General features: G+C 50.0%; 1 protein-coding gene across 1 annotated transcript in view; it reads left to right on the forward strand.

Annotated features, from left to right (window-relative positions):
- Window positions 1-11,621, forward strand: part of ABCA13 (ATP binding cassette subfamily A member 13) — a 235,256-nt gene that overhangs the window by 205,602 nt on the left and 18,033 nt on the right. Inside the window, exons 46-48 of the mRNA XM_019652970.1 lie at window positions 942-1,092; window positions 6,203-6,337; window positions 8,275-8,378. Coding sequence (XP_019508515.1) covers window positions 942-1,092; window positions 6,203-6,337; window positions 8,275-8,378 — 390 coding nt within the window. The remainder of the gene's footprint in view (window positions 1-941; window positions 1,093-6,202; window positions 6,338-8,274; window positions 8,379-11,621) is intronic.

Genomic DNA, 11,621 nt, shown 5'->3' on the forward strand with positions numbered 1-11,621 from the left:
TCATTGTTTTTAATTCCTTTTGTTGTTCCAACGGGGTGATTTCTGCTACTTTGTCTTCTAAATCACTGATCTGATCCTCTGCTTCATCTAATCTGGTGATTCCTTCGAGTGTGTTCTTCATTTCAGTTATTGTATTCTTTAGTTCTACCTGGTTGTTTTTTATAATTTCTGTATCCTTCTTTATGTCATCCTTAAGTTCCTGAAACATTTTTATCATCAGTGTTCTAAACTCTGTCTCTGAAAGGTTAGATACCTCTGTTTTATTTAGTTTCATTACTAGAGGTTTCTTCTGGTCTTTTACTTGGGACATGTTTCTTTGTTTCTTCATTCTGGCTGTCGCTCTGTGATTGCTTCGATGTATTAGATAGATCACTTAGAAAAAAAAGGAAAAAGAAAAAAAAAAGAGGGGCTCTCCGCCCATTTTAATCTGCAGACCACTTGCTCAGCAATAGAGAGACTCTGGGCGACTCAGCACCAGCTGTTGGGGGGAAGGGCTCAGTGCGTCATGCACTGGCCTCCCTCTCAGGCTTGCAGTGAGCTTCCTGCAATTAGCTGCTGTGTGCTCTGGAACCGTGCTCACCACCAAAAATCCTTATAGGTTGTTGCGGGCTGTCTGCTGCTGCAAAAAACCCTCTATGGCCTGTGGAGGTAGGGGCCAGGGACCAGGGGCTCAGGGTGCCCCTGGCAACACAGCTCTAGGTGGTGGGGTAGGCCCCCAAGGCACCACAGGATGTGGTCAGTGGCCCCCACCAAGTCAGAGCAGAATGCACTCCTGCACCAGCAACCAGCCTGCACAAACTTGCCAGGAAAGCACTGCTAAGTTAATTAATTGCATTAGATAAGCTACAGCGAACCTCTTAGTGATGGGCCAGGTTTAAGAAATGGGAGATGTTATCTGAGGTGCTGAAATTTGCAAACTGTGCTGCTGCTTCTCTTTGCAGAGAGGACGTGGCCCTGTCCTCCGCTGGCCTGGCAGGGCTTCGTGTCGGCTACTGTCCGCAGCAGGACGCCCTGGACCAGTTCCTGACTGGGTGGGAGCACCTGCGTTATTACTGCAGCCTGCGCGGGATTCCAAAAGCGTGCATCCCTCAGGTAAGGCTGCACTTCTCCCGAAAAAGCCCCCCTGCCGCCGCCGCCAGGAATCCCAACACAGCTGTCTCAGCCCACAAGAAGGAACCACAGTGTCTGATAAATGCACCTGGACGATGTTCTCACTATGGTGATTACACTGAAATGTGTTTCTGTTGTGTTTACATTATGTATTTAGAGCAGGTCTGTGTGAGGAAGTCATGTAGTGGGAGACAAGGCACAGGACCGTTAGTTTGCCCCTTTGTATCCTTCCCACGTGTTCCCTCCCGGTGCCTCTCACATCACTGGACTGATGCTTTGTATTCAGGGACAGACATCGTAGACGCGTATCCCCAGGGCGGGCGGTGTAGGGTCAGACTGGTGCGGGCTTCAGAGAGGGGTTGGACAGGGCGGCTTCCTTCATGACAGCTGCCTGCCGGCTCTTTCTTGGGGGGCTCAGGAGGCCGGAGACTGCAGACTCCCCTCATCTCTGTCTGGAGTGGGGTGCGCCAGTGAGAGAGCAGGGTGCAGCTGCCAGTCTCCTGCGATGAGCGGTGCTCAGCCGAGCAGAGCCGACAGCCTTGACTGACAGCTCGCGGGCTGTTCCGCCTGGGCCGCCACCAGAGCGGCAGGTGCTTAAGGCACAGTTTTACCTTTTCTGCACCTCACCGCCGAGAGACTGGGGCCTTCTCTACGTTGCAGGTTGGATTCTGAACAAGGGGCAGACATAAGAGGCTTAGGGCTGCCTTTTCAGTGAGATTGTGCAGGAGATGGAGTGTCCCAGGCTTCAGAGGAGACAAAGCCGACAGCCGTCACCTTCACCGCTCCATGAAAACGCATTCTCCGTGCCCTTGTGAGGTGCTCCAGACTCCCTTCTCGCTCATGCTCTGCAGCTCTGAGTGAGACGAGGGCTCAATCTCCCCACGTCCCCAGAGGGGTCCTGGTCCCTCCACCACCTCCCACCTTAATAAAAAGACAGCCGTTGGCCTCCAGGAGCCCTGCTCTGCAGGGAAGCAGCTATTGAAATCCAGCGGATCGGGGCTCAGCCTTTGCCAGCTCCTTGGTTAGCTTATGATTAAAGAGGTGGGTGCTTGGCAGGCACCATGAGCTGGCCCTTTCTTGTCCTGGGAAAATGCACCCTTTGAAAAAGTCCTTGTTAATACGGTGAGGCTGGGTGCTTCCTGTCAGCCACAGCGCTTGCCCCCGATATGCAGCTGCCTCACGGGCTCGCTTTTCTGCATCCTTCCCCGAGAAAAGTCATCTTAATTGTTGCCAATTAGGAATGGGCTTCATTTCTTTCTTGAAACTGCAGCTGATTTGACAGACAGCATTGCTCAGAGGCTCCTAAGATTTCAGCACGTGTTCCCAGAGGAGTCAGCGCCCTCATGGCAACCCCTTTCCTATAAATCTTAGAAATGTTTGAACTGTGGAACAGGCCTTTCATTCTTATGTGCTTAGCATTAGGTGATCAGAGGATTATTACAAATTCCAGAAAACGATAGTTGCAGCCAACGCTTCAGTTGTCATTCTGGGCCAGCACTGTGCTGAGTTTCACAGCAAACATCGGAGGGAGATAAGATGCTTATTACCTGTTCGACAGATGGGGAGCTGAGGCCCAAGTGGGACAAGGGTCCTCCCAGGCTGCAGGGCTGGGATGTGCTGGGTCTTGTTTTGAAATCGCACAAAGCCCTCGTATCCGTGTTCTGAGTGATGCTTAGTATGTTCAGACTGCAGCTGGTCAGATGCACTCTCTAGCGCCATGAATGGCTCAGTCTCATTTTCCACGCCCCTTTGGTGGCTGAATAAGTGGGGGTGGCGGGGGGTCATGGCGGGGCTCATCTGTCCCTTCCTCAGGGCTGGCATCGGGCCCCAGCTGGCGCCTCACCTCCAGTCCTCAGCACCTATGCTTACAGCTGGGATTTGCTGGTGTGTCACCTGCTCTCATCCCCAGGCTGCCGCCTGTTTTCATTGTGCTGGGGCGGCCACCAGCGTCCACTCTGATTGTGGAGAGGCCCCCGCGTGCCGGCCGCACCTCCTCCCACCTGAGAGGCCCCACCTTGGGCTGGGCCCGTCTGCGCTCCAGGCCCCAGCTCGCCTGTGGTCGTTTCTGTGGATGGTCATGTGGCTCCGTTCCCCAGCCCCTCGACTGCATAAGGAAAAGATGCCTTTCCTCACTTGGCTTGAATTTAAGCCTGGCCAGTTGATGAGAGGATTTTCAGATTTTCCTCATTGTCCGCACCACGTACTTTTGTGTAGTGTCTATGTTTGAGCCTGAATTCATTAACCTGGTAAAAAATATATATTAAGTTATAACCAAATGACTTAGGACACAGGGTGACATGTCTTGGGCACTGGAGACGCGTGTAAGGTAGTTTCAGACTCTGTCCTCTGAGTCACTGCATCCGGCTGGGGACTGAGGTGCCTGCATTTCCGTTTCCTCTGGTCTGGGAGGACGGAGCCCTGGCTGTGTCCCCTGCTTCCGGTCCCCTCTGCAGACGGAACTTTTATCCTCAACTTTTCTTCCACTCACTGTCACTTTTGTTAGAAGGAGCTAGAAGTTTTGAGAAAGGGGGAATGGGTGTTTGGAGGAAATAGTCAGGGGGAGGGTGGTAAGAAGGACGTTTCTGTCTTAAATCTTGTGGCTCCTTTTTTCTACCTAACACCTCAGTTTGATCTTTCATCTCACGGAAGATTTTCATGTGGCCATCACGCGTGCTAGTGGAAACATTTTGGCTTTAGAATCAAACAGATGTATGTGTGAGTCTCTGCCCCACTTGTGTTGGTTTAAATGACATTTACGAAGGTCTGTTCTGTGTGGAGCATGATTAAGCCCTGGGCACAGAAAGATGAATGGATCCCAGACTCAGGCCTTAAGTGTGGGACAATTTCTAGAACTTCATGGGAGAAAACTACCTAAAAGCAGAGAGAGGTTCCATTAACTTCTCCATTTGGGGGTCTGGACAGTATTTTTCCAACCGTAATTCGTTTGTCCTTATTTTGACAGGAGTCCTGAGTGCAGGAAAGACTGCAACAAAATACCTGTTATTTGACCATTTTCAGTTACTTTCTGGAAACATGGCATTCACAGCCCTAGATGAAGCCGATAGATTTGCTCCTGTGTATTCTGAGCTCTCTCCTGTGGTTAACCAGTCCAGGGTTTGCAGGCTGTACAATTTCACCCGTTTTGAAATTGGGAAAACATGGCATATGCTTCCTGGTTTTGTGAGAAAAGTGATAACAGCTCGGCAAGTTTACTCAGAAATTTTCTTATTATCCCGAAGGCCTTCCGACAGCACCCGGCACTTTCATGACTATTTTATGTCATTTCTCTGTGGATCAGCTTTTATTTACATACCACCAGTCTTTGAATAAGGTGGATGGGAGCGAAATAAACATTGCTTTCCAATACACACGCATTACATTTTCAGTCATTTTTATGGACAGATGTCATTTTCCCAGTGTGTCACTTTTGCTGGCCCCACAGCTACGAGCGCTTGCCCTGCCAGGAAGCGTCGCCCCCTGAGAGCCTATCATGTCTTCCAGGCACCTCCCTGTGCCCCTCCCCTCCCAGGGGACTGTCCACCTGTGGGCGGCTCTCACACTTCTGGAAGACCCTTTCTGAGGAAAACAGGGGCCGCAGTCCGCCATCTCTCTGATTGTCACAGGCCAGCAGCGCTGCGTCTCTCCATCCCTCACGCGGCACCACCATGAATACTTTTGTTCGTTTGCTTGTTTTGAACCGAATGTTTTGTTTGAACAATTTTCTGATTTATTTCAGTACACTTTAGTTCAGCTTATGTTACTTGAAACAATTGGATAGAATGCAGCCACAGAGGGGCATGGTCCGTGTAGAGCAGCCCGGGAGCGGGCAGCGTGCCGTCCCAGGAAGAACACAGGACCGACCGCAGGGCGGGCGCCGCAGCAGGCGCAGGGGCCCAGGTCTGGCTGCGTGGCCCGGGCTGCCCCGTGCTTCCTGGGCGCACCCGACCGGACAGCCAGCTTCTTTATTCTGTGTTCTCTGGAGGCTGCACAACGAAAGCGACAGAGACGTTTATGTTGAGAGTTTTCATTGGGAAGCTTAACTATTATCCTAATATTTTAGAAGTTCTTTCTATCTCATCATTGTCACTGTTACTGTGGTTGTTATTTCAACTTTAGTCATTTATCTATAATATTTATATGCATTAGTTTAAAGCTGTGTTTTATTTAATTATTTAGGACATGCAGTTATTGGCCCATTTACTTAAGGGTTTGTCCTTTTCTGAAACGAGAATTAAGATATGACCTTGACTAGTTTGATCACAGGACGATATCTAAAAATCAAATCTCAGTTAATACCTCTGTGGTCACAAGAGTTAAAGAAAAATGGTTTCTAGAATTTTTAAGTTACATGGAGTTGGAAACGAAATTGTTGCATGACCGAGGCCCCCCAGGACCTGTCCAGAGACAGAACTGGGAGCTGACGGTGGCAGCAGGACACACATGACGGGTGCTGAGCAGGAGGGTGGCATAGACGCCCAGGCTCTGAAGACGGGACGGTTGCTTCTGCTGAGGAGAAGGAATGAGCGGCGTCCCCGTGTGAAATGGTGGGAGGTGTTGGGAGGATGGGAAGCTGTGGACGCGCTACGTGCTTGGGGGTCAGAGCTGCCCTGGGGCTGAGGGTGCTGACGTGCAGTCACCGTCCTGTGTCCCCAGCAGCTGTAAATAAGAGATGACCTGACTTCTCGCCCTAGCCGGGGGCTGTAGAAACCAAATGCTGAGTGGGCCGACCCTGGCACCTCTCGGGGGAAGGGGGTCTTTCTTTCCAAACACCTGTCCCCGGCAGTCCTCTGCCCCCTCGAAGCGCCCTCTCTCTGGGTTTTATGCCCACGCTGCACTGCGGCCGCCCCACGCCGCCCACCTCAGTGTGGACACACGTCTGCCCCCCCACCTGGGCTGCAGACGGGAGTGTCCTGGCCGTCTCCTGGCCGTCATTCTGATGGCTCTCTGGCACGGAAAGCCCAGCTTGGTGCAGTGGGGCCGTTGGTTCGTCCTCAGTTACCCCACGTCCTGAAGGGACTGTGTGAGGGGTGGGCAGGGCTCCGGGGGGCCCTCGGCCAGTGGGGTGCGCTCACAGACAGCTCCTCTCCTCCAGGTTGCTGGGGACCTGGTGAGGCGCCTGCACCTAGAAGCCCACGTGGACAAACCTGTGGTCACCTACAGCGGTGGCACCAAGCGGAAGCTGTCTGCAGCCCTGGCCCTGCTGGGGAAGCCAGACCTCCTCCTGCTGGTGAGTGGCCCAGACGCGGGCGACGGGCTCGCGCCTTCAAACAAGCTGCGCTGACGCAGCAGTGTTCCTCCCGGGAGGAAACTCACAATCCGCAGCGCTGGTTCTCTGACGCATTGCGCGCTGTTGCCCTAAGGCTGCACCTCCCAAACACAACCCAAAATACCACTGGGGTTTTACAGAAAGGAAAGATTTAGTTTCGATAGTCAACTTTTATTTATCAAATTGAAGAGGCCATAAAAATTGAACATTACAAACAGTATTTTAAAAAATATCAGAATTCACCTGTAACATGAAAACCAACACATGCGCGGCCTCTCGCATGTTGCTTTGAGCCTTTTTATACCTGCGGGTAGATGATTGTCACATCTGCAGTGACCCCGTCCATCCGTGAGCGTCAGGCTGCAGGGTGGGTGTGGGGGGCGGGGAGGGCCTTCAGCGGGCGCAAGGTGGCCTGGGGACAGGTGGGGACTGCAGTGAACCTAGTTTGCAGGATGCAAGCGCAATTGTAGGTGGTGATAGAGCCAATTGTCTTGCATTTCAAAAGTAATCATTCAAACAATAAACAGCAGTCACTGTTTGAGCCCCACAGTTGGGCTTCTATCGCTGGAGGCAGTCCCACCTCTGTGAGCCTGAGGGGCATGGCGCAGAGTGGGGAACAACCAAGTCCTTTTGTTTTCTGTTTCGTCCACTAAGAGGAAACAGAACCTCAGTGGGGGAGCTAAAGGGACCCAGAAGGCCTGCGATGGAAGGTGGCCCCACCGTTTATGGCTTGTCGTCTGGAATCTGACCTGAACCCCCCTTTTACCTGCTGTAAGGGTGCTTTTCCCGAGCTCCGAAATCAAGGTCTATGGCACAACCGCACATTCTGAAATCAGAATGAACACAACGCGGGCAGAATGCTGCAGCTTGCAGACTCTGTTTTCCTTGCGAGAGGAGGCGGCTGGTCGTTCGTCTTCATGGCGTTTCCCTGCGCTCAGCCCCACCTGGCACAGACGCGAAGTGAGGCCGGGCCTCCACGCTGGAGCACAGCGTCTGGTGCCCTTCACAGTCCTGCCCTCGGCTCCCGTGGTTGCCCAGGACGTTGACCTGGCGATCAGGGTGGTGACAGCGGGGCCCAGCCTCACACGTGTGTGCGTGGCTCCTCGTCTGAAAACGCTCCTGAATATGTGGTCTGTCCACCGGGGTCCTTGAAGCGGTCCCTGAACTAATGCACATTCACGGGGCCACAGTAAGCATTAGTGACTATGGTGATGTGTCCAGAGCATGTGGTCTGAGACACACCCTGAGGGCCTTGGGAGTTCTCCCCAGAGAGGGGACAAGTGGCTCTCACAGTGACACCAACGTGGGGTCAGGAAAATGCACCACCTCTAGCCACAGTGCATGTCACACTCGCAGGCACTTCCTCTGTGACTGTGCACACCCATCACCTGACCTGCAGAAAAGATCAGGAGTGTGTGTCCCGGTTCTGTGCCATTTTTCGTTCACGTCCCTTCTGTTTCTTTCTTTGGGGAAGTTGATGACCCTAAGCTCTTAAGAAAAATGTGTTTAGAGCTCCTGATTACAGAAAGCACAGAAATGCATCATACAGTCTAGAAGCATTTTTCTCAAAAATGGTTCATATAAGAAGTGCGCTGGTGTTTATTGAAGGAGAAAGCTTCAGGTTCCAAGAAATTTCACTTTATTTGATGTGAAATAAATGAAGCCTTTTTCTGCCATCATTCTGAAATTTTATAGAGGTTGAGGATGCATTTTGAAAACATCAGGGTGGGGCTAAGTAACCAGGTCACCGAGGGGAGCCCAGCTTGGGAGGAGGTGCCCTTGGCCTCACTGAGCGAGGATGTGGCAGCAGGGATGCCCTCTGGGCCGGGTGCTATCACGGCAGGCGTCTGCCCGATGTAAGTTCTGAGGTCCATCGCTGTGTGTTTTCTCTCCTCTAGGATGAGCCCAGCTCGGGGATGGACCCCTGCTCCAAGCGGTTCCTGTGGGAAGCTATAATGAAGGAGGTTCGGGAAGGCTGTGCCGTGGTGCTGACGTCCCACAGGTGAGCCGCGGCGTCTCGTGGCCCCGCCTAGGGCAAGGCCAGGGAGCATGGGCCGGACGCCGTGCCATCACGCGGCCCTTCATCCCTACGCCACACTGCGATGGCGATGAAATCGTTCCTCTCCATGACGTTGGTCAGAACACTGACACGGAGAGAGACTAAGCCACGTAACCAGGGCCACACGGCCAGTGGGTGGCAGAGCTGGGATCCGAACCCAGTGTCGGCCACAGACACACCTTTGCTTAGTTCGTCCTTACTGGAGAGCGGGGCGCCTCCTCGGGACCTTCTGCAGCCACGTTTCAGCTCCTTTCTGTCTAAGGCGTCTTTCCCAGCAGGAGAATGAACTGATGTGAAAACTTAACAGGTTTCTGAGTTTGGTCTCCTATTCTTTTCCTCACATAATTCATCTTGTTATTAGACTTCAAAACATTCTTGGCCACACAACAAAACAAATCTAGATTTCATAAAATCCATTCATGGCGAGTGGGCTATGTGATTTGGCTAACAGGAAATTCTGAGATACAGTGGAGATCAGACTCCAAAATTTAGACTTGTTTTCTTCCTGTGTGTAAGTGAAATATGCTGTGAGTTAAGAGTCACAAACTGTTATGGGTTCAAGACTTTACCTCACTCGCAAGCCATCAGATTTGGCGTGCCAGGTTCATGGGTGGTGCTGGCAGAAGACACAAGACTCCTGGGTCAGAGATGGAAGACACTACTCACAGCAGGACCTGTAGGCAGAGTGTCGGCACGCTCACGTTGTTTCCGAGTCCCAGTTCCCACAGACGACGCCACCCACACGGGCGAGAAGCACCAGACCCGGGGGCCCACTGCTGTATCGCACCCGAGGAGGAAGCCGGCTCTGTGTTTGTGGAGAGCTGTCACCTCATCCTTCAGAGGCACTCATTGCAAACACAGCTTTGAGAAAGGGCTGGGTAAAGAGCAGTCGGGGCTTTGCAGTCTGGGAATTCCTAACCAGTCACGTCAGGGCACACGGGACCTCGGGGGAGTGGCCCCCAGGGGCAGTGACTGACTCAGCCTGTGCTAGGTGACGCGCCCACTCCTGTGGCTAGATGGTAAACACAAAGCTAACCCATCGTTTCAGAGGGGAGATCTCTGAGGGGCTCTCAGCAGACTGTGCTGATGAGCACAATAGTGTCAGTTTATGTAAAAAAACCCTGGGTGCTGCAAATCCACAGGCGGAGTCCTATCACACTTAAATCTTAGCGCCAGCTCCTTCAATGCATGTCGGTGGCCACGCTGAAGGTCCCTGCAGAGCCAGCCTGCAGGAGAAACAGGGGGGTGATGCCCTGCACACACATGGCATCATGCCACCCTGGACTGTTCTTCACAATCTCCTCTCTGCTTTTTTCTAACTCTTACGCTCATTTTCTGAGTGATAGGCAAATGCGCACCATTCCTGCACTTTCACTGTTGAATTAAATGCTGCCATTTTTAAAACAGTTGTTTTGTAACATAATTTACATATGTACACATAATTGACCCATTTTACGTGTACAATTGTATGTTTTTTTTTTTTTTTAAGTAAAACTGTAGATCTGTGCAGCTGTCACCATGATCCAGTTTAGGACACTTCCATCACCCCAAAGTGTTTCTCATGCCTGTTTTCAGTTAATCTCCATCCAAATCCCCAAACTCCCTGTCTCTGAACTTTTCCTTTTCTGGCTGTTTCACATACATGGGGTTATGTAATATGTAGGCTTTTGTATCTGGCTTCTTTCGTTTCTGAGGTGTTCGGGGGTTTACCCCTGTTTCAGTGAGCTTGTTCTCTCCGAGGACAGCACCCGTTGTGAGGCCAGGGCACATTTTCTCTCTCCATTTGCCAGTTGATGGACCTTGGTGGTTGTCTCCAGGGTTGGCTGTTAATTATAATGTCCTGTGAATGGCCATGTAAATGTCTTCATAGGCGAGTATGTTTTTATTTTCTTGGGTAGATTCTTAGGGATCAAATTGCTGGGTTGCACGGTGAGTCTGTGTTTAACACTCTAAGATTCTGCAGAGCTTTTTCCCAAGTGGCTCTGTCATTTTATATTCCCAGGAACATGATGACGTTTGTAGTTTCTCCATTCCCTTGTCAACACTGTCCTTCGGCTATAGCCATCCTAGTGGAGTTTGGGTTTAATTCACGGTTTCCCGATGAGTCTGTCTTCTGTCTGTCTGCATTGTTTCTTATAAGAAGCCAGCCACTGATTGTACCAATGCTGTCCTTACACGATGAGTGTCTTTGTTTTACTGCCCTCAAGGTTTCTGTGGCTTTCAAGAGTTTACCTGTGATGTGTCCAGATGTAGATCCCTTTTATTGATCCTCCCTGGGGTTCATTGTGTTTTTTGAATATGTAGATTAATATTTTTCAACAAATATGGGGACATTTTGGCCATAATTTATTCAAATACTTCACTGCATGTTAGACTCACTGTTTTTTTTTCTCTCTCTCTTTTTCAAAAATGCTAGTCCTACCCTAAACCAACTGAACTTCTGTGTTTTTTTTTTTTAATCTCTCCTTTTGATAATTTCAGTTTATGTTGGTTGGAACTCCATGGTGTCCCACAGGTCTGTGAGTTTCTGTCCATTTCTTTTCAAATCTTGTTTTTCTGTGCTCTCAGATTTGATCATCTTTATTGCTGTCTTCAAATTCACTGATTCCTTTGACATCTCAGATCTGTTGGCCCAGTAGTGAATTTTTCATTTCATTTATTATACTATTGAACTGAAAGATTTCCATTTGTTTCTTTTTAAAAAAATAATTTTCATCTCCTTCAGAATCTCTATTTATTGATCATTATTGTCAGACTTTAATTCTTTAAACAGGGTTTCTTTTAATTCTTTGAATATTTTATAGTATCTTCATTGAGATATTTTTCTCCTAACTCTTAACATCTAGAGACACTTAGAAACTGTTTAATCGACTGCCTTTTCCCCTGAGTATGTGCCACACACTTTCTTGTTTTTGTTTTGTTTTGTTTGCATGTCTTAAAACTTTTTGTTGAAAACTAGACATTTTAGATAATAAATTGTAGCATCTCTGGGTTCTGATTTTTCCCTCTCTCCAAAGGCTGTTATTATTGCCAGTTTGTTTATTTGTTTATTCATGTGTGTCTGTTGGCATTTCTTTACCTGGGATAAATCAGTGAACACTCTTTCCCCTGCAGTGAGTAACTACTGATGCCTCTGCTCAGTTTGCTTTTTAAATTTTGTTTTTATCGTTTAAATCCTGGATTCTC

Source organism: Hipposideros armiger, unplaced genomic scaffold (genome assembly GCF_001890085.2).
Source record: "Hipposideros armiger isolate ML-2016 unplaced genomic scaffold, ASM189008v1 scaffold_191, whole genome shotgun sequence".
NCBI lineage: Eukaryota > Metazoa > Chordata > Mammalia > Chiroptera > Hipposideridae > Hipposideros > Hipposideros armiger.